Source organism: Pelobates fuscus, chromosome 11 (assembly GCF_036172605.1).
Source record: "Pelobates fuscus isolate aPelFus1 chromosome 11, aPelFus1.pri, whole genome shotgun sequence".
NCBI classification, from domain to species: Eukaryota; Metazoa; Chordata; class Amphibia; order Anura; family Pelobatidae; genus Pelobates; species Pelobates fuscus.
The window spans coordinates 111,152,252-111,176,695 of NC_086327.1; the positions used below are offsets into that span (position 1 = coordinate 111,152,252).

Genomic DNA, 24,444 nt, shown 5'->3' on the forward strand with positions numbered 1-24,444 from the left:
AATGCAAACAGTTTGTGTCTTCTGTGAGAGGATACTAGTAGTTTGGATACAAGACAAGCCAGAGAATCACTCTGTTTATCCCTCGTATAAGACACTTGGTAATAAGCTGTGTATATTTTGTTTTACAGAAATCTAGTCCCGGACCAGGAGGCGAACGAACTTTGGTAAGGCACAATTCACCACTTTTTCTTTACCACTTATGTTCTGAATTGTATACCTCTGTGCTAAGAAAGAGTTTTAAGCCCCTTGTTTTTAAATAAATAAGAAATGGAAAGAAATTATTTGGTTAATATTTTTGCAAACATTTTTCAAATGTATTTATTTTAAAATATAAAAAAAATCCTTTATAAAAATATATATATATATATATATATATATCAATATATCAAACTACTACAGTATTTCTATTTTAAAATATGAAATCATTTTAAAAGTTAAGCCAAAAATATAAAAATCCTTTGAAAAGCTTAACCAAAAATATTGCTTCTCGGCCATGATGGAATGATGATATCAGAATGTTCTGATACCAGAGAGAGAAGATATTTGGAATTTCGGTTGAGTTACATTATATTCTGCTCCTAATGCATGCAATGATTGGTAAAACGGTTGGGATTTTACGTGCGTCACTAATTCAACATGTCTGACTCTTCTTGTTTTTTGTGTTTTGTTTCCATATCATAGTTGGTATTGGACAATTTTTCCAATTTGACTATATTGATCTGATATGTCTTTGTCAATTTGCCACAATTCTAAATCTAGTGAAAAAAGCATTGCTGTTTCGGGCAGAACTAGTGATTCCCCACACTGCAAATACGTGATAATTATTATTGTCTCTATGGCAAGACCCTCAATATTATTGGGGCACCCACCCACCACTTGACGCCTCACGTCTTGGTTCAGAAACATTCTTTAGAACATTATGGTTCTACAAACCCAGTTCTGGCATTCGATGCGTTAAATGTATTCGCTACACTGCACAAGCTACAGAAACAGCCAGGGAGAGCTCAGTAATCATAGTTCATCTTAAAATATAATGAGACTTGTAGCAGTGAAGTTTATAGCTAATTTAACTAATTTAGCTTATGGCGTTGGCAGTCTGTGCATATCCCCTTAATCATGATAAATCTCTATTGTCTGACCATATTTGCCATTGCATTTCAGCACGTCATGTGATCCCTGTATAAGAACAAAATACTTTGATATGCACTGCCTTTAAATTTGCGCAGTTTTACACAGCCCATATCAGCTTTCCGCAGACAGAGTTTCAGTTTGTTGCTTGCAAATTAAGTAATGGCTACGGTAATGAAGAAGAGGAACTTATTACTGACAATTAATGGAGGGTTTGAAGAAATATGATCATTAGTCTCATGAATTGTTAAAAGCGCAATAACACATTAAGGGTTCTGTATCAATAATAAAACGAGTCGTGTAAGGCAATGCATCTTAAAAATAGATTTATGTCCCCTCTGACTACTGTTTACAAAATAAATCTCTTTTGGAGATTGGAGAAATTCAGAAATATTTTAAAATGGTTTAACTCGACGAACACGCAATCCTAAAATGATCAACGGTTGCTCCCTGCCAATAAGCTTATTATATCAAAACATGACATTTTCTAAGTTAAGTTGTGTGGTGGTAGAGTAAAGATAATTTTCTGAACTTAAGGGTTATTCACTAAAATGAGTATTGCCAGAAATTCAAAGTGAATTTCAAAGTCTTGTCCACATTTAGACCTAAGTAGATGACTTAGAAATGTTTTCCAGGTCAGTTCTGCTTTGTTTGGCTATTTTGGTCTTAAATTTGACATTTAAAATCTTTCAATTGTGGTAGCTCTCACTCTAATAAATAGCCCTGTCTGTGTTTTCTACCCTCTAGGGTTAAATTAAATGAATTTTATTTTGGGATGGCTGATCTATACAGATTACTGATTTAAAGGACCACTATAGGCACCAAGGCCACTTCAGCTTAATTAAGTGGTCTGGCTGCCTGGTAAGATAAGGCCAGGGACTAATGAAAGTATTTAGAAAATTGGGCAGACTAGATGGGCCGAATGGTTCTTATCTGCCGTCACATTCTATGTTTCTATGTTTCTATGGTCCAGCTAGGTTTAACCCTTTTTTTATAAGCTTTGTTTTCACTGAGGGTTAATCCAGCCTCTAGAGCCTCTAGTGGCTGTCTCATTGAAACGCATATGTTTTCCTGGCACTATAGTGGTCCTTTAATGGTTTAGACTGGAGGTTTCAATCTGGACTTCCTCCACATGTTGAGCCACAATATCTATACTTCTGTGACAGATATATTGCAAAGACTTATGGGAGTTTTGGTTCAAACCTATCTGGAGGGTCGCAGTTGAACCACCCCTATCTATACAAATGTTTGGGGAAATTCTACTTTCTTTAATCAAATTAATTTGGAGTCAACATGATTTGTTTTACAGATAATTCTGTACAACTGTTCAACTAGTAACAGTCTATGCAATGAGCCTTCTCATGTAATATGAACTTACATATTGTATAAGTGGATGAATGGGGGTTATGTGACTTGTTAGAAGTGGTGATATTATAGATATGTTATTGAATGTCACATGGGCCATTTTTTTTTTTCTCTTACACGCAGAGTTCATTGAAAAGAATTAAGGTAATTGAGCTGATGTATGGGACTCAGAATTGTTCCTTGAAATAAATGATAAAATAACTAATGTTTGATGTGGACATACTGCATTTAACATCATGGCGTTTAAAGGAACATTATAGTGTTTGGAAACAAACATGTATTCCTAATGCTATAGAGATCTACCTAGATGTGTATGTGTGTGTCCCATGTGAGGATTTGAAAGGAGAGTATCACTGCTCTCCTGGCTGCTCTGTCTCTTTGGCCGAGATAATCAGTGTTGATGATCTCAGCTAATCCAATGCATGACCGTTGGGAATTATCGAGAATACTACTTCATGACAAATCGATGCGCTACACAAGGAGCACAAGTGTTCTAGGAGCAGCACTTGTTCTATACCATAGCATAGAAAGCACCTCTAGAGGCCATCTTCTTAACAGCCTCTTGTAAAGTTTACATCTTCTGCTATGTGTACTTTGCTATTCCTACTGAACAGCGATATTTTACATTGTAGGCTTGAAAAAAACGGGACAGTGCACCCATATCACTTCATTTAGATAAAGTGGTCTGGGTGCGTCTAGTGTAATTTTAAATAATCCTCTACCTCACGATGTCTCTACTGTGCAAAAGGAGGTAAAGACTTTCCACTGTAACGTTGAAACCACAACGTTTTGGGTCGGTACCAGTAACTACCCCCTTCTCCCCCGTTTTGCTTGGATCTGCTTCCTTTTAACCTTTACAGGAGATGGAAGTAAAAGGAGGTATCCATCATTAAAAGTTCCCTACTGCAGATGTTGGTGGAACTTTAGAAAAGCTTTAAATTTTGTGAGGTTGGCCCCAAAATGTTTAGTAAAATAATGTGATTACAGTTTTATTTGTTTGCTTTTTGTGATATATCCTTGAGTAACTCTGCAGGCACTTTATATGAGTTTATTAGTGATTGGCGTTGCCTGTTTTAGCATTATATATATCTATTTATTTTTTACAGCAAATCAAATTAGCACAGCATCAGACGTTTGGAGCACCTGTAAGCTGTATGTTTTACTCTAGTGAACAGTTGATGAGAATTATAGGTTTAATAGAAAACTTGGCACGGTAATACCGCAGCTACGTTGTTCCTGCTTCCAAAAAAGTATTATCGATGCTGAGTTGAAAAGATGTGCAGATGGGGCCTGCTAGCAGGATTGGATGGCAAGTTCAGCATTGGGTATTTGTGCTTCAGAGTAAATAATCGTGATGCTCATAGTTTGATACAAAATCTCAAGGTCTTCACTCGTGCTGTCTCGCGTTCTTCAATTCAAGCTGCACATTCATTTCAGTCTGCCTGCAGGTGTTTTTCTATCTGTAACCAGGCAGATGACCTATTCAACACTTACATAAAATTGTCCCTGTCACACACAAATGAGGGTGAATGACCCAGTCTGTTTCTGTTTCAAGTAAATTATATTTGATCTGCTGCGTTGTACTAGCAATATGGCCTGTGAATGTACAGATTTAATGTTACTTTCCTGACATTTAGATCATTTAGAACTCCTTTATGAGCTGTGCGTGCACCCGTGCTCTGATGTATAAACATGTCATTTATACCTTTTTATGCCTTTATTTCTTTTTATCCACTACCAAAACAATACAGCTAAAGCAGCCTAAGCTAAAATCAAGGCCGTAAAGCTCTCAAGACCTTGGGTGGCTCTTGGGTAGTCCTCCATGACTAAAAATAAAAGGTATTCCCATCACCTTGACCTGGGGGGAAAGTAGTTAGAAATACATACTGCGACACAGTAATCATTCTATTCCTTCATGGTTAAGAATTACACTCTTGGCCGTCGATGCCATAGATGGTAGACTGCTTCATACCAGCGGCGCACCTAGAGCATTTGGCCCCCGGGGTCGGTCCTATTTTTGGCACTCCCTCCTTCCTCCTCCGCCCTCCCCACAACTTTAAAATGTAAAAAACAACCACATTTTTTTTTTTTTTTATAATGTATTTAGCACTAAGCAGTGTTTATGTTTTTGAATGTGAGCATGTTTTTGTATGGAGTATGTGTAGGTGTGTTTGTATGTGGTGTTGGCATTTGAAAGCATGCATGCGTTTTTATGAAGTGTGGTTATATATAATGGTGAGGTCTGTAGGTAGTGTTGCCGTTGAAATGCAGGGGTGTATTTGTGTGTAGTGTTGGCGAGATTCTGAGATATATGCACACATACACACACATATATATACCCACTGACACAGTCACACACAGATACACAGAAACAGAGGCGACTCTAGGAACAATATATTGGGGGGGGGGGGCACCCTTTTCTAAATTTCAGTTGTTTAGTAGATAACTCACTTATTTGTTATCCTTATGTGGGATTGCAATATTTAAGGACACCAAGTAAGGTAACTATCTACCAAACATATACATATTTATATACACACACAATAACACAATAGGTGTATATCTATCTATACAGTTTTACACATATATTGTCAAATACAGCCACACGCACACAGTCCCAGACACAGTCACTCGCACACAGTCAAGCACACAGTTGCAGGCAGGCAGTCACACACAAACAGTTGCAGGCAGGCAGTCACACACAAACAGTTGCAGGCAGGCAGTCACACACAAACAGTTGCAGGCAGGCAGTCACACACAAACAGTTGCAGGCAGGCAGTCACACACAAACAGTTGCAGGCAGGCAGTCACACACAAACAGTTGCAGGCAGGCAGTCACACACAAACAGTTGCAGGCAGGCAGTCACACACAAACAGTTGCAGGCAGGCAGTCACACACAAACAGTTGCAGGCAGGCAGTCACACACAAACAGTTGCAGGCAGGCAGTCACACACAAACAGTTGCAGGCAGGCAGTCACACACAAACAGTTGCAGGCAGGCAGTCACACACAAACAGTTGCAGGCAGGCAGTCACACACAAACAGTTGCAGGCAGGCAGTCACACACAAACAGTTGCAGGCAGGCAGTCACACACAAACAGTTGCAGGCAGGCAGTCACACACAAACAGTTGCAGGCAGTCAGTCACACACAAACAGTTGCAGGCAGGCAGTCACACACAAACAGTTGCAGGCAGGCAGTCACACACACACACACACACACACAAACAGTTGCAGGCAGGCAGTCACACACACACACACACACACACACAAACAGTTGCAGGCAGGCAGTCACACACACACACACACACACACACACAAACAGTTGCAGACAGTCACACACACACACACACACACACACAAACAGTTGCAGGCAGGCAGTCACACACACACACACACACACACAAACAGTTGCAGGCAGGCAGTCACACACACACACACACACAAACAGTTGCAGGCAGGCTGCCACACACACACACACACAAACAGTTGCAGGCAGGCTGACACACACACACACACACAAACAGTTGCAGGCAGGCTGCCACACACACACAAACAGTTGCAGGCAGGCTGCCACACACACACAAACAGTTGCAGGCAGGCTGCCACACACACACAAACAGTTGCAGGCAGGCTGCCACACACACACAAACAGTTGCAGGCAGGCTGCCACACACACACAAACAGTTGCAGGCAGGCTGCCACACACACACAAACAGTTGCAGGCAGGCTGCCACACACACACAAACAGTTGCAGGCAGGCTGTCACACACACACACACAAACAGTTGCAGGCAGGCTGTCACACACACACACACAAACAGTTGCAGGCAGGCTGTCACACACACACACACAAACAGTTGCAGGCAGGCTGTCACACACACACACACAAACAGTTGCAGGCAGGCTGTCACACACACACACACAAACAGTTGCAGGCAGGCTGTCACACACACACACAAACAGTTGCAGGCAGGCTGTCACACACACTCAGTGACATGCAGGCAGGCTGTCACACACACTCAGTGACATGCAGGCAGGCTGTCACACACACTCAGTGACATGCAGGCAGGCTGTCACACACACTCAGTGACATGCAGGCTGTCACACACACTCAGTGACATGCAGGCAGTCACACACTCAGTGACATGCAGACAGTCACACACTCAGTGACATGCAGACAGTCACACACTCAGTGACATGCAGACAGTCACACACTCAGTGACATGCAGACAGTCACACACTCAGTGACATGCAGACAGTCACACACTCAGTGACATGCAGACAGTCACAGGCAGTCAGTCACAAACAGTCACAGGCAGACACAATCACAGTTTTACACACACACACACACCACACACACCACACACTCTCTCACACTTACCGGTGGAGCCACTGAAGTCCCTGGTGTGTTGTAGTTGGGGAACAGAGACTCCTGCTTCCCCTTAGTGTGCTGCAGGAAGAGTAGCGAGTGGAGGCTGCCTGTAGCCCCACTCCCGCATAATTTGGCTCCCAACTCTCTGTGCAGTCCTCCTGCTACCGGCCCACGCAGCTTACAGAACCCCAAGCCTGGCCAGCTCTGGTGGCCCCCCGGGGCGAACATCTCTCCCCCACCCCCCCAATTAGTATGCCACTGCTTAGATACCTGTGATTTCACACTAAACCACACCTTTTGCAAATGATCGGGATTTTGCATAAATAAATAATTTTTACCACAATGAATTTGTTCTCCAGTCTTTCCAGTGGCTTTAGGGTTCCCCTTCTATTAACTGAGAAAAAGGATACATTAGATCCATGAGTAAGGATTGTATTCAAGGATATGTTGTCAAAATAAAACCCATTCTCCTAATAAATGTACCTTTTATGTCACGCTTGTCGACAGAAGTAACTGCTTTTCAAATACCTCTAACAGCTTGGTATGGTTCAGAGTCACTACCTCCTCATAGACCACATGATTGTGCCATTGATCTATTAACGGGTACCTAGAGGTACTGTATATCCTCTTTCAGCTAAGGAGATTTTGGTGTTAGAGGAATACATAAAGAGGAACTTGGGAAAAAAAAGGTTTATTAGAAAGTCTTCATCGCCAGCGGAGGAAGATCACCCTCTATTTTTTGTTTCCATAGGCATGACATCGATGACGTCATGGCCTGCAAAAAATTTATATTTTAAACGTTTTGGGGGTATGACTTCAAAACTAAGGAGCCATACCATAAAAAAGTGCTTAAGGCTTAGGTCATTGCCCTGTTGTGGTTCTAGCTTTGGTATTCAGTAGTGCGTTATATTCTGTCTGTGTTTTTCTTGTTTATGATTTCGGCAATACGAACTATTCCCCTTTCTATAATCCTTGACTAGGCTATTGTACCTCGCTTCCCCGATTTCTGGTTTCCATGACTCTAGCTTGTCTCTGACCATTCTCTGTCTAACGTAAAGATGTTTGTTCCTGGTTGTCTATTACCCCCTAAGTAGTGGGTCTCTGTATTCCCGACACACTTTCATTCTAGGAGATGTGGCTGGAGGTATGGCAAGAGAGTAATGCTATTTTGATTCATAACTACAATTTAGAACAAGACAATGGTGTCTAATTTTGTGAATACATTCCATTCATTGTGAAGACAAATTTTTGCAAGCTTTACTGTGGTAAAGTATTGTAAAACACTCATAGTCACCAAACATCTGAAGCTTATAGTATGGCAAGGCAGCTAATACACAGACTGTCCCTTCTTCAGAGTCTGGTGGATCTAAGGCCAGAGGTTGTGAGCTCGAGAAATGGGTGGAAGATAGCCGCAGTGGGTTGAAGACATAAGGGATATGATCAGTGTGCTAATCACTTCAAAGCAATTGTTTGAGTCATTTGGTGATGATGTGCCACTTTTCAGTGAATATATTATCGAAGAGGATGCCTGGGTAGTGCTAATTAAGAGGTTAAAAGCACTGTTACCGAAAATCATTATTTTTTACCCCAAGCTCTCAAAACATTTTGACTTTGCACTGTCCCTCTCTTGCCCATCCCACAATTCTGTATTTTTCAATTATATGCAGATATTTTATTAATTTGACCAATGAAAATGCCCAATAGGTGTTTCATAATATGCTGATAATGGAAAGAATATATATTTTTTCCTCTTAAATTAATGTGTGATTTGCAGAGCTCTAACTGATGGTGACATGCAGAAAAATGTAGACCCTAAGGTTAGATGTTCTCTACTCATTTGTCATGTAAGAAATGTAGTGTTATCCAAAGCAATTCTCACATTACATGGGGTATTAAAGGCGCAGAACTGCAAAAGGGTTTTACCCTGCAGCAAGGTATTATCACTGCACAAGAGATGAAATTCTATCTTTCAAATCGTCGGAAGTGTGAGTTTTCATTTTCCATTTAAATAAGCAAGATATAATATATTCCTGTAATGTTGCACTAGCAGAGATATACGAGGTTCTCTTCGGGGGGAGGGTGGGAGCGGTGGGGGATTCTTACTGTACTTCCTCATTGCAGACCATTATTTCAAGCTCTCCATGTTTAGTGTCATCACGCACAGCATAATGATGCGACTAACTAACTCCTAGGGAGAAAGGGTTAACTTCATTGACTTGATGAAGTTTACATTATACCCCAATAATAAGAACTTGAAAGTTTGCGTTACAAAATGATATATGAATGTTTTTGAAATATTATTATTGAACTAATGTCATTTTATTTTTAACAAGCCTGTTCCCGCTGGCTGCTAGTTGGCAAAACCTAGATGACTTCTGGCTGTAGGTTCACAGTCAAAATGTAGATTAATGTATTTTCTGAATTTGCATTCTACCAGATTTCTTACTTGTGATGTCAACTGAAATTTAGTGTTTGATAAATAAGTGAATACGATATTTTATATAGAATTCACGTGTAAAAAAACACAGATTATTAAGCAGACACCAGATAGTACACAACTAAATGTGCTCATACAATTCAAATAACCAAATTTCGGATGGATGTGACTATGGCAAATATGGGAATTGCCAATCTGATTGAAATGTGGCTATTTTAACCAAATCTTGTCCACCCAGTCTGAATTCTGACCTTGGCGAATAGCCCCGATTTTATGTGTATGTGTACAAATATTCTCAACGTTTCACATAATGAGAGATTTTGATTGACAGATATTCGTAGGAACACATTTAATAGCAGGTAGATAAGAATGGCATTTGAGCGGCTGAATTGGTCGTGTCTAAAATAGTCACTGCAAAGACAGTCATAATATGTAGCCTGTTACATAACCTAGAAGTCACAGGATTACCTGGAGGCACAATCTAATGCTGTGTTTCTGTTGATGCTTACAAATAGAGATGTATGCATAGAAATTAGAAGCCACCTGTATATCTAATCTTGCATTCGCTGAATTATGCATTATCAGCTATACGTTAGAAGAATTTTATTTTCTCCCAAACCTCTTATGTCCAACAAATTTGAATCAAAGAGGCTCAGCTCTGTAAATGAGTTGCAAATGAGATCCATAGCCCGCAGCGTATTACTCTGGACAGCTTATGGCTCCAATCCAACGTATTCAGAATTAGAACTGGCTGAATTTCTCCTGGGCTTATGGAGTGACACTGAAGAAGTAATTTAAAGTCAACCTGTCATTCTATTTTTTTTTTTGAGGGATCATTTGTGAGGTCTATATATATCTATATACACCCCACCTTGTCTTGCCACTTCCTGTAAGTACACAGGATTAATGTTAATTCACAAATAGGTACATTCTGTATCCTGTACATATGCATGCATAAACTATAAGAAAATGAGATATATTTAGCATAGTGCAAATATTTTGTGTTTACTGTTACAAATATGGAATGGAAACTCACACGACCGATAAGGTCTCTTATTTATATTAGTTATCATAACTGCAGTGTGATCATGTGATGATCATGTGATGATAACTAATATAACTTATCGGTCGTGTGAGTTTCCATTCCATATTTTCTACGCTCACACTTGCCTACCCTTGAAGTAGTGGTAGTAATTCTGCTATATACTTTGATTTATATATTTTTTCAGTTCCAGACCCGATACAATACCTAGACAATCATTTGTGATGGACAATGAGCTCTTACCCAGAAATTAGAGAGTTAATATATTGGTGTAGTGTTGTATTTTGACTATTTGAAATGCATGGTAATAAAAACTATTTTTTATTTATTTATTTTTAAATTGTTAAGGGTGTTCATTTGTTTTTCTATTTTAAATTTGGTCCTAGTATTGCTTTGTATATCTGTCTCAAACGCAACATTGCTTAGGCAATAGATTCCCTATATAAATGAATGCCTGATCGACCATTTAAGGTTGAAGGAAAACTCTGAATTCCATACACCCAATGCTCCTAGCATACGTTTATACTGCGTAAATACACACACGCTGCATGCCCCCTCCCTCGTTACCGCTCTCTTCTCTCTGTGGCTTATACTAGCAGTGACTTGTCTATATCTCAGCAGTTGTAAACCCACACCACTCTCTCAAACAAGCCAAATCCCTTGTCTTACACATGTGTGGCATTTGCTTGCAGGCTCGAGGCAACCTATGCATTTACCTGGCTGTAGATACCTTGTGGGTTTCTTCAAAAACCTAAACTGAACTATGTGCCAAAAAATAAATGTAGAATGTTTTAGCTTGTGCATGAGTTTCCTTCATGCCTTTTATTCATGAATAAAACTGCCCCATGGGTTCTTACTCACAGTGCGTGATATCACTAGTGTCCCGTGTGCGGGGTTTTCAAAAGTATTGTGAGATATCACTAGTGCCCCATGCAGACTCTCATAGTGATATTCATAAAGTCCTCTAATCGGGATCCCCTTAAAAAATGTTCTATTCATGCTACTAACCACGTAATACTCAATTTATCATATACTACCCAGTTACATTCATAGCAGCTCTGACAACATCGGATAGACATTCCCAGAGTCATTGCACATGACTTAATGACTTATCTTAATGGGCACATAGCTTTGGACTCCAGCCTATAAATTGAACTAGTTTTCATAACTATATGATTTTGAAGGAACATATGCTTCCACAAAACAGACCACAGTTATGTAAATGTATTTGATACTATATAGTATAAAATGTATGAAAGTTACAAAAACAAGTACTATAGTATAAGAAGTTACTTGCTTGGTCTTGTCTAAAAAAAAATAACTAAAATTAAGAATAATGTTCTTTCTACGTTTTGTGTCTGTGCTCTCAAAACCTAGTCATCTATTTCTCCATATATCGTTGAATACAGCATAAGAAAAGCTGCTTGAAGATGGAATATTTCAGCTAACATGCTTAGAACTGAATGTACATCCATAACAAGCCCATGGAGGGTTGTAACAAACAGCTGGCCAGGGGATTTAGAAGTTGTTACCTCCTATTAGGGTTGAATTCAAAGGATAAAGCTGAAACAGATGCATGTGATTTGATGAAAAACCCAACCAAATAGTTTACTGCAGAGGTTCCGACTCAAAAGTACCAGCCGTTTAACTGAAGCATCATCATCATCTCCTCTACACATTTTAATCTAAATGTCAAAAAATGAAGATCTGCTTTGTGGATTTTCATTAACTCCCAAATTGGTTTTGTGAAGTTAAACAGACACCAAACGAAGTTTGTAATGATTAGATATCAAGTTAAATTATACAGGCGAGATTTTCAGCATCATGTCATCCACAAAAATGATGAGACGATTTAACATTAGTATTGATTTTTAACCCATGTGTTGGAATAATCTAAACATTGAACAGATGTTATATTCCAAAATACGAATTGAGGAAAACCTTTATTCAACTACATCAACTATTCTTGAACAGCTTATTGAAGAAAAGATTTGGCCATTTATAATGTGGTCAAAAGGATGTAATTCTGCCACAGAGTGCTTCAATTTTGCGTAAAATCTGTACAAACCAGTTTAATATTCTCTCTACTAATTGATTAGATTTAGAACTTAACCGCAGTGTTTCTCAATGTTTGCATTACAATAAAACTGCACAGCATATTTTAGAGCCACCAGATGCTGGCATTCCTTACTTTACCACTCCATAAGAGCAAGCCTGGTACTTTGAGTTTTCATTTCATTATAAGCAAAACTGCTGTGCAAAAATATACTTTATAAGCAAAACTGCTGTGCAAAAATATATTACTTTCATTAGTGTGACGAACTGAACCTCGTCACGGGTACTTGGAGGGGCCTGCTGGCCAGCCTTTTACCTCAGGACTATGGCCCATGTGTTAGACTGTGGTTCAGAAATATGGAAAAGCTTTGTTTATGCCTTTTCCCTTGTTTGGTTCGGTATATAGGATTCACCGAACGGATTATACTTGTGCGGTTCGTATGCCGAACCAACTACTGAACAGGTGGACCACTGGAAGTGGAGTGTGTTAATCATATTGACCTTGTTAACAAGCTCTAACTGCAACATTCTAAATGGTCTGCTGGGTATCCTCCGTTCATACGGAGGAACATGTGGCGGTGGCCATCTTTAGCCGCGAACACATACAGCGGTGTTTGGTCGTCGAGTGCATGGAACTATAATCGGACACTCGACAGCGCGAACACCGCTGGGACTTCCATCTCTTCGTACGTTCGGCTGGAATCACTTGAGAAGAGTGGTGCTTGGTGGAAACACACTCCCGAACAAGAGACACAGACTAAGTGTACAAACAAACTGGTTGCATTCGTATTTCTGTTGTCTTGTAAACTCCCGAAAGAGACCGACAGCACAGCCTGATTTCATGGAACTCTTTTGGGCAGGAGTGTTATAACTGGCTCTGTTTATTTAGTTGAAAAGGTCTTTTATATATAGATATTTCTTTGTGGGTCAAAGGCTCAGTGTCAGGGTGGCGGTCCGGTGACCGGGACCCAGACACTGTCCGGGCGGCGGTGCGAGGACTGGGACCCAGTATGCCTGATAAGTGGGAGTCTTCAGCATGAGAGTGGATAGGTCAGGGTCTGGTGCAGGGTAACCGCACGCCCCCTGGTGTTGAGCACCAGCGTTTGTGCAGCCACATATCAGAACCCTGATTCAGCTTATGCGGATCCCAGGAACTAGGAGCAGGAATTAAGCAGACCTCCCAGAGCTGAATAGGGAGGCTTTGCAGCAAGAATGTATATAGTACAGAAACAAGGCAAGACTAGAGATAGGCACCACACATGAAAACAAGACAGAACTAATAGAACCCAGAACCAGAGAAGGATAGGAAGCTAAACCCAGAACATGTACACATTACATGAGGGAACATTAACTAAACAGGGTCGGGACAGGACTGTACATGGACTGGGAATACAAACCAAAACAAGAAAAGATATGATAGACAAAACAAGAAGAGAAATAACTAAGTACTACATATGAAAATCATGGGGATTTAGTTACATTATATGATCATTGCATAAGCCTGCCAACAACTCCAATGTACCCCATATCTGGCAGGTCCTACTCTGCCTAATGTGTGCTAAAACAACCAAAGAAGACATATATAGCACTTACCTGCAAGAAAGAGCAGAAGCCTTGAGCAGCTGCATGCAGGAACACTGAAACAAAAGGAATGATGGAAAACAAACGAGTGTGGCAACATAAAACAAACATTTAAATGAATCCAAGAGACTGGGAAATCCAGGGACGGAATATAATGATGAACCCAGAAACCCATCATAAAGAAAACCAGACATAGAATAGAAAACCAAAAAAACAAGAAAAACTAAACAAGAATTGTAAAAAGAGTACTGGATCCCAGAAGCCATAGCCAGCATGATCCGCAGCTAGGAACAGGATGTGACACTCGCCACATTAATATATGTCTATATTAATGAAAAGTACTAATACGTAATCTGACATTCTTATGTTAAATATGCATATATTCTACTTCAACAGCAAACAATAGTATACGTAACCGATGGTATTTCTTAACGATGTTACAGAGAGTAACTTAAGTAGTTGTCTTTTGTATCAGAAACTCAGGAACACATCAGAGAGGAGAGAAAAAAACGGATCATAGAAGGAAGAGACCGTGGTCCTTTGTCCTCTGCCCTTTATAGACAAAATTACGTCATACCGTTTAATTTAGACTCTGGCCATATAAGGAAATTCCCCATATACGGACCTCTCTACAGCAAATTCCAATCCTCATGGTACAGAATAGCAAACACCATCTGTTCTTTTTAACCCATTAGACAGCCACACCTTAATATGTATTTGAATAGAAACATATAGAATATGCAATATTCTACAAGGAGCCTCCTGTGCGGTCGGTCAAATTATGACCTCCATAGAAATCCTGAAACCCTGAACTGATCTGGGTAATTTTTGGATATGTTGGTCCCCCAGATAGGCGGCTATCAGCGAATATGACTTTTGTGGGGTTTCCATGTGTTTTAGGGGTACATTCGGGAGGTTGTTAAAATGTATGTTTTTTGTGCCTGGAGATTATTGAGTTTAGTACAGTTCCTGACTCAGGCACAGGGGAGGGATTACCTTGTTTTGTATGGGAGTGTCCTGGACCTGAGAGCCAATGTAAGTAAAGTGTGTGCTTTGTCATGTTGCCAGAATATGTTAGAGTAAACCCCTTGCATGGGGACCTGCATATAAGGCCAGTTGTGGCTGCCATTAAAGGAGTTCCTCTTCACCCTCAACATAGATCCTCATCTTATGTGTGGAGGGAACAGCTCTATTCACTCTGGGGATTGCTATATTCATTATACTCCCTGGTATTATAATCACTAGCTCTTGTAAGAGTTATCCTGTTAAACTCTCTGGGGTAGGAGAGGTCTACCCACTGGAAGCTGACAGGGAGACCCCAACCAAGCTGTAACGCTGGCTGTGGGGACTATTGTGGTTATGGTGTCTGGTGGAGTGCTTGGAAGTACTCAGTGAGCACTAGAAAGCATCAGTTGGGGTGCCAGGCAGTCCGCCACAATTAGTTTATCCAAAACATCCTTTAATAAATTTACATTATGCAATGATAACAAATAAAGCCATCACGAGTGTTCCTGAAATAGTAGGACTCTATTGATCTGGCCCCTTACTAATTTTATCTTAAGTCGATTAAAATAAATTGGCAAGAGTCTTTGAAGTCATGTTTGTTTTGGGAAAAGTTGCCAACAATTCACAGCTCGAAAAAATGTAAACCAAAAAAAGTTACGTGTAGATAACTATGAAATCAAGCTGCCTTGAACCTGTTTTTGTCTATAGACATCCCAAGGAAAGAACTGTCAAATGAAAATTATTTAAACAAAGTTTGATTTCATAATTCATTATTCATCTTCCGTATCACAGCACGATCTTTCATTCACAGATGAGAGCATAGATCTTTCATACATTATTTATACATAAAAGCCGCGTTGGAGATGTTTGGCAAAGCTGTATTAAACTGACACAAAAATGTGATAATGTCTCATAAACGGCATCTCACCTCCAGGATCCGAGTATCTAAAGAGCATCAGTATGAGCAGCAGCAATAAAATTATATCCTTTGCAGCTTGAGGTCAAAACAAAATGGGATTTTGTAGTACAGATAAATGAGACGTGAGATTCAGCATAGAGAATGGGTGCTGGGAGGTAGTTTTAAAAATGACCACAGGTGCTATTCAAGTATCTTTTGGCCTTTCATTTCTTAGTCATAAGTCTCTTTATCTGATGGGCCTTGTAAGGGGATAATGCTACAAAGATGTATCATAACCTTAAATGTGAACCTAACCTGATTTTTAGAAGGTTTGTCTGGCTCGCCAATTTATTTTTTATATACCTACAGATTTAAAATTGCACGTTGACACTTTACAATACTCTTTACAATATGTGTATTTGTAGCAAAAATTTATTTAACTGTTCTAATCAATGAGATGATGTTCCGCTTCCCCAGGCTACAGTGTATGCAATTCCAGGGTGGTCCGTGACACCCAATGTGAGGTCAAAGGTTGCCCAAGACTAAGTTCAACTGTGAGAGCTCTTATTAGAGTAATATGTTCCTGTAGCATAGTATTGAGCAGAGCATTGCTCAAATTTGAGGGTGGTGGATTGTCACACTGCTATTTAATATATTTCTATATTAGAATGGTTGATAACTGATCAAATATTCGAATACCAATACTTGTTCAGTTAGACCCTGCTAGAAGACAAAATTGAAAAGCAATTTTCTCCTGCATCTTGACATTGGCCTGCTGTAGTCCTTTTGTATGTTGTTATTTTTCCATCTCAGAAAAGTTTAATGATGTAGCCAAAAATACCCCCCCTCCTTTAGGAAATTAGCTCTCCATTGTTTGACCTAGGACCAATTTAAATATTCAGAACAAGCCAGCATCATTTCAGTAAGATCGGGACACATTAAATTGGCAATTACTACTCCCAGCAGACAGCAATGTGCCGAGTACAGAAAATCATCTTCCTACAGGGGTAGCAAGTTCTGCACAAAGCAAATTGCAATAGCTTCCTTCAAATTACTTGAGTTTAACAAATAAGCACCATGTAGTAATAAAATACTCACATGGGTTTTATCAATCAAAAGCTGGAGAGTTTATCTGCTTTACTCTGTTCAGCTCTCACCGCAGTTTTCCTTATTTGTATTTAACTGCTCTAAGATGGGGGATTATGCTGCAGACTTGACTTTGTTTTAGAAGTGCTTTGTGGGGGACCTGGGGGGCTACATTGGTACTATCCTATAAAATTCTTTAATGTTTACTGGTGTTTTTTTTATTTATATATAGCTTAGAGCAGGGCGGCTCAAAAGGTAGATCCCCATATGTTTTAAAACTATAGCACCCATGATGCTTTGTCATTCTAAATGCATTCTAACGACATGCAAAGGATCATGGGAGTTGTAGTTCTACAACATCTAGGGATGTTGCTTTTGGGCACCCTGACTTAGAAGGTTCTTTTCCGTACTTGATGGTGTTACTCTGTACTGATAAAATCCCCAGATATTAACCCGTGGCATTCTAAACAGTAGAGCAATTCACAACTTTACTACATATGTATTGTATTCATTCATCCACTCAGCATGGATGTAGATTTAATTCATTTTTACGGTGTGGAAAAATATATTTATATAGTGCTTTGTAAGTGTAAAGAATTGAACCGCATACAAAAAAAAAAATCTTGAAACATATGCCATTATTTCCTTTACCCCTGCATTTACTAATAGCAGCGTGAATTACATTCTTCACCAGCATTTAATGTGTTAAAACTGCAGAAATCCAGAGAATGTTAGACAAAAACAAAACTAAATGAATGTTAACCCAATAATGTGTGTGGTACAATAAATATAGAGAACAGGTATAGACATTTGTTGGTCTTTAGAACCACAGCGCCACACAGTGGTCACTATAAGTACTTGTTGCTTTATATTTATGAAAATGAATATTTGTTGGGTTGTTTTTCTGTTGCAGTGTACAGAAGTGTGTGTCATTATACCAGCCATTTAGTCTGCCTCCTGGAGTGTTTGAGATTTTTTTTTTCCTGCAGCAAATCCTTTGATTTCCTTGTTTGTATACTGCATTGTTTTCTGCACAAAGTTAATGGACACATTCTAGAGCCGAGACAGGCAATCATTGGCACTTCAGTTGCTAAGGACTACAATTCACAACATGCTCCCCAGCATGCAGTCTGTTCTTTAAGGGACACATTGGAGAAAATATTTCTTACTGAAGTCGAAGTTAACCAATGGCACTTGAGCTCTTCAGTAATGCTCAACCATGGTCGGCGACACGTCGTGCCAATGCATACAAATTTAACCCACTGTTATATCAATTGACAGCTTGTTAAATCTAGTATCTGCATTGTTATGCATGAATTTAGGATTCTTCTGCGGACATTTTTCATCCACTCACCAGCTCCTTTCTAACTTAAATCTCTTTTTTTTTTTTTTTTAAATACACACACAAAACCGTATCTAGCAAAGATGGATACACTCGGGTTGGTGCTGCCTTACCTCTACGTACTCTCAGAACAGGCGAACACAGAATACGGGTGCAAAACCACCCAATCTAACAACCTACTTCATACTCCTACTTTCACCCTTTGTGTCACTATACCCCGCTCCCTCTAACATGTAAGCGCATTGAGCAGGGCCCTCAACCCCTCTGTTCCTGTGTGTCCAACTTGTCTGGTTACAACTACATGTCTGTTAGTACAGCGCTACAGAATGTGATGGCGCTATATAAATAATAAAATAATAAAAAAAGTGGTTAATCAACAAATTGCAGGGCAAAACCCATAAATCAAAACGTTTATGTGAAATGCTCTGTTAATGTACCATAGCGCATGCAAGTCTTGATTTAAGATTTCTGTTTACCACCCGCTGATTTCAAACCTCACAAAGTTCTTTGCCCTTGTTCTGTCTTTCCTACTTAATGCTAAGCTGTTTAGCATTTTAAACTTCACAAGTATTTTAGATTTCAAAAGAATAATGATGTTAAGGGGTGGATCATTTCAATTCTTATTTTAGAAAGCACTGTGTGTTGTTATAGCATTGCACAATACATGAAAAAATATATATATGTGTTGACAAAGCAATAGCTTACAGTGAAGAAGTAGGGATATATTTACACAAGTACTATTGGTATAAGTTCAGTCATAGTGATTAGAACCTTTTGAAAAATCTCACCTGCATTATGAAGTACCTAACCTGTGGCTACGACTCTACCTGTATAAACATCTTTGAGATGACGTGTCCGTGTGATTCTCAAATAGATGCCCTGAATTCTAATATTCCCGACATGTCAGTGGTCCTTCATTTGTTAAAGCAGATCAGTCATTTAGTCTAGTATTTCTGAGTATACCTTTATATTCAATAGTTAATTACCTGTTTTGAGTCTAGCCTTGGCATACTTCTGTAACCCTGGCATACTCTCCTAGCAACTGATTTGTTCCTTATTTTGTAACCATGTTTAATTGTGTTCTTTATAATTTGGAAAACCTTGAATATTTTAGCATTTTCATTTTATCAGTGGCATTGAATGTTCTGCACGCTTTTGTTTGGATTTCCATAAATAGTTTATTAATTACCACTTTGTTCTCTGGATGATTATGCAATGCTCACAGAATGAGTGTATACTGTCATACCGCCTAACATTGCAAATGGAAAAAGAGGGGCCCTTTAATTTTAGGGGTGAGAGTGATGGTGTGGCCTGGGGTGGGCCTGTTCTGAGACATTTTAGGTGACTAATAACAATTTATGCAATTAAAATGTAATTTAGAACAAAATGCATCACTTACACAGACTGATTTCTAAACACGTTTATTGTAGTTTAAAGACACATTACTGCATTAATCGCAACGGTTCCGAATTCGGAGGGACAGTGCTCCCTGTCCTTCTCTCAGTGGATGGTCATTAACTCAGGCAGACCAACTCCCTTTCTGAGTGGGTCCTCCCCTTTGGAGGCAGAGCTAGTGACGCGATCGCCTTACTAGCCCGCCCCCTTTGTCTCCCTCCAACCGGCATCCAATTCACAGGACACCGGGTTTGGGAGGTATATAACTGTGGGTATTGTTGTTGTGGAGTTCTGTTATACACTCAGACACATCGACAATATAGAGCTCCAAAAACAATGGGACATTAGGATAGAAAATGTGGGGGACAGAGGGATTTTGGCCCAAAATAGGGACTGTCCCTCCTAAATAGGGACACGTAGGAGGTATGTGCTGCCTACCTAACCTGAAGACACAGTCTAAAGTGTGTTAATATAAAGCTTTACATCTTCCGTTCATGCTTTCTTAACCCATTTTTCAGTATGTAAAATAAGAAATACAATCTTTACAAATTTACCATCTAATTATTTCACACAATCCTGAAAATAAAATATCCACAAGAGATAAGGCTGGAACCTCTCTTTACCCTTCAAACTTCAAAATATGTATGTTTTTCAGCATTTCCTTTGGCTTCTTTTAACCCCTTAAGGACCAAACTTCTGGAATAAAAGGGAATCATGACGTGTCAGACACGTCATGTGTCCTTAAGGGGTTAAAGGCAATAGAGACTTTTGAACCATTGTACAAAAGTGATATGTTGACATCAGGACAGAACTGTCCTCTTTAACCATTGCAGATTTTTCAATGCAAAATATCAACTCCATACAGTTCAATCTGGGCTTGATGATGTTTCTGTAAACGAGTAACCTCACATCCCAAATAGCATGCACTTCAATCGTTTTTATTGAGGATTTATCCGTGAACCATACATAGAAATAGACTTGTTAGGATGCTAGTCTCTTGCTAATGTGTGTATGTGAAATTCTCCCCCAGCCATCCCTTTCTAGCCTCTCAAACATTGAGTAGTGCCTAGCATTAGAAAATCTAAATTGGTATTCGACACAAAGGGTAAAAGAACAGTTTATATTACAGTTTCTCCAAAAAGAAGGAAATGCATAATTCCCAAACGGTGGTTCTCCTTCGCCCAGTGAACCCTAGGAAATAAAATTGCCCAACTGAATGCCCACCTCAAATTCATTTACAACAGTTGCAGCGGGTGACGTTTTCTTCATTTTAGGTCGGTGTGCATGCATCTCCCCAGCCATTCTTCTATTCTCAAGCTGAACGATTGGAGACATTTTTTAAATTGGAGGTTAATCAGGGGATATGCACAATATATGTAGGGTTAAGTGACTAGGGAACCTGGCCTATTCATTAGAGGGAGGAGCAGGCAAGAAGCTATTCAGCACCGGAACAATAATCTACTTCCTACTGCATAATTTCTATTGGAATAGGAGTGAATATGGCACAGGTCCAGCTGTTCAATGTAACATTCTGGGAATCTTCCTAGACTGTAATCCTCCCATCCCACCGCATGGAGAGGAGGAGTCAGGAACCCACATGTCCACCTATTTATTAATGCACCTTCACTCCAACACATGTAAGATGAACTCATAGAGGTGGGTGCCAACATTCTTCTGCCTTCCTCCTATTTTTTGAAGATTTTCGAGAATACTTTACTTTTTATAAAGGAGAAAAAAAAATGTAAATCAAGAGAGCGCAATACGTTGAGAGATGGTTAAGCGTAATGGGCAGATATTGGTAAAAAGAGGGAAACCTCACAAGTATATACAAACAATTATAAAGCTGCTAAAATACAGAAAAAAAAACAGAATTTTCAAACACTTTATATGTTTACTTTACTTTTTATGACGTCTGATGATTCCTTTTATTTTAAGATATTGTTTAGAAAGGAGTCCTTAAGGTCAACTGCCTTAATTTGGGGCTATTTCTATTTGATTTGGAAAAGGTAAATAGTATGGTTTCTTCATTTTGATTGAAAATCATCAGAGTAGGAACCAAAGAAAATATGAGCTGTAGCCTTTCATAACAAGTATGCTCCACTTAGAGAGTGTATGTTAAATAATACAGTTTTATATTGGCAAAATGATACATTATCACTTAATAGAATGAAACGGTAAAACATATAATTGTACAAGCTACCCTATAATTCCTGTGGGATCTGCCTTTCTCTCCATCCCTCCCTGCTTCCTAAACCTATGTATGATAGCATGTTCAATTAAGTTAAGTGAAATAGAAGACATTCTATTCAAATTTTTAATTTCCCTGACGAGATTGGCCAGTTCTGCTGCCTAATATTTCTGCCTGTAATACAAACCAATTTGAGACATAAAAGCATAGTTGTTTCCCTTCATTATTTTGTATTACCATTTAGGAGGAGAAAAAATGGACTACGGAAATGGACTATTCGTCAATGGTGAATTAACTTTACTTGACATCTTTCAAGTCTGTAGATTTTCTCATTCATTTTGTTTTTCTTTATTGTACTTCGTGTTTGTGTATAGCAAGTTTACCGAGTCTGATTAAAGTTGCGTTTCTCTCTCTTCCAGAGTAAAACCGAAGAAGAACTAGGGTCCAGCGAAGAGCCCAGCCCCAATAAACGACACAGCCGTTCACTAATGGGAAGCCTTTCAAAAAGAAAGGTAATCCCGTATGCTTCATTCCACAGTCAGTGATGTTCTATGTTTGCACAAACTGCCATATTCTGTTACTACATATTCCGAACACAAAAATGGCTGCCTAGCTTATTGGATGAAGGGGCAATGTGTCCAGGGATGTCCTGCGACTTCAAAGCTCACAGAATTTAACAGTTTAAAAAAAAAAAAAAAGAGAACTGACTTAAGCAAAATAATTAGAATGTGTTTACATTGTATGAACTATTCTAGCAACCTAATACCTGATCTTATGAGATTAACCCACTTACTTGGGAAATCCTTTTTTTTCTGGGGCTTTCTGCAGTGCAAGGTTTAATAGGGCTTGCATGAGGCCCCTGTGACAAGAGGAGGGATGCAAAGTACACACACATTTGATTTAGGGAACTCAGAAAATTATATCTGTTGTGAACACCATTCAGAATTATTTAATGGAAACCTGTAGCTACTTACCTTGGTCTCCACTCCCATGCCACAAACACATTAATAAGTTCCCCACCGACTTCTCCTTAGCTGCTCTCCAGACCTTCCCATTCCCTCTCCCTGCTTGAGGACAGTGTCTGAACGGAGTGACGTCCTTCCCTTACCCCCTAGTCGGCATTAGGAGCATCAACTAGTGGGTTACTATGGGTGGAGAAGAATCTTCTGCTCTCTCTGTCAATCAATTCCTCAGCAGTGAGTGTCTGCCGAGGAAAATGAGACCAATGTTTTTAAAACTGCTTGCACAATAAATAGATGGAATTGTATGCTCTTTTTAAAGAGCCAAAGTTGTTTTGGGCACTACAGGTGTCCTTTAAGCCTCTTCAACATCTCAAGATCACATCAAGTACATCTGTACACTATTTGAAGAGCTAGAATTTTGTTTTTCTAAAGCTTTTATACCATACAATGTTTGTTCTTTCAATGTACGACTCGAGATTTCTAAAATAAAATGTGATCCCTTAATAAATTAACTGACCTGGGCATTAAACCATGCTTTGAGAGATTTGTTTTCAGTCAATCTGCTATAATGTTATCACAATGTAAAGGGTCAATGTAGTGTTGGTAATAGAAACCTGTATTCCTGACACTATAGTGCTGGAATCGATGTTTTGGTCCCCTGCTAGGGCTGTATAAGGGATCATTGCCTAATTTAAGGATTGCTAATGCAGGATTGGCCCTATTGGGGCTATGGCTCCAGGCGGCACTGTGACAGGGGCGGCATTTTGCCCGCCCCCCCCCATACCTTTAAGAAATGTGTAGTGCAGGGCCCTGGCCTCCTATTTGCACATATATATTGCAAGTACCGCTATATATATCTGCAGTTCAAAGCTCCTGCTGGAGGGCAGTGAAGAGGGGGCCCTGAGAGTAACCTCCAGCAGCAGCAAGTACTCTTCTCGCAATGCATGGCGGAGCGTTGCCATGGCAATGCTCGCAGCACGCAAGAGAAGAGTACTGGCTGCTGCTGGAAGTGTACGTTTACTATCTGGGCTCCCTCTTCACTGCCCTCCAGCTCCACTGGACCACCAGGGGATTATGTATCCCACCTCCCTGCCCACAGGTAAGAGGCAGGGAGAGGGAGGATGGGGAGGGGTGGATAAGTTAAACATAAAAAAAACCTACTCACCCCACATTTAATTTATCACCATAAACACCCTACAACACCACAAACACACACTCCATTCACTACACTAACACAGACACTGCATCCACTATATTGACATACACACACACACATTCCCCGCAACTTACAACCTAAACAGTAGTGAATTGGGGTTAACCACACACGAGAAGGATTTGGGAATTGCTATAGACCACAAATTAGGCAGCAATATGCAATGTCAATCTGCAGTTGCTAAGGCCAGTAAGGTTTTGTCATGTATAAATAGTGGCATAAATTCTAGGGATGAAAATATAATTTTGCCTCTTTATAAATCACTCGTAAGACCACACCTTGAATATGCTGTGCAATTTTGGGCGCCTGTTCTTAAGAAGGATATCATGGCACTAGAAAAATGTGCAGAGATGAGCTACAAAATTGATAAAAGGA

At 39.6% G+C, this 24,444-nt stretch overlaps 1 protein-coding gene across 6 annotated transcripts in view; it reads left to right on the forward strand.

The window, feature by feature from the left end:
- The window catches only part of PLCH2 (phospholipase C eta 2), a 555,068-nt gene that overhangs the window by 485,910 nt on the left and 44,714 nt on the right, over nucleotides 1-24,444 (forward strand). For all 6 annotated transcript variants that reach the window (XM_063436484.1, XM_063436487.1, XM_063436486.1 and 3 more), the window contains 2 exons: nucleotides 129-164; nucleotides 22,314-22,406. In XM_063436484.1, coding sequence (XP_063292554.1) covers nucleotides 129-164; nucleotides 22,314-22,406 — 129 coding nt within the window. The remainder of the gene's footprint in view (nucleotides 1-128; nucleotides 165-22,313; nucleotides 22,407-24,444) is intronic.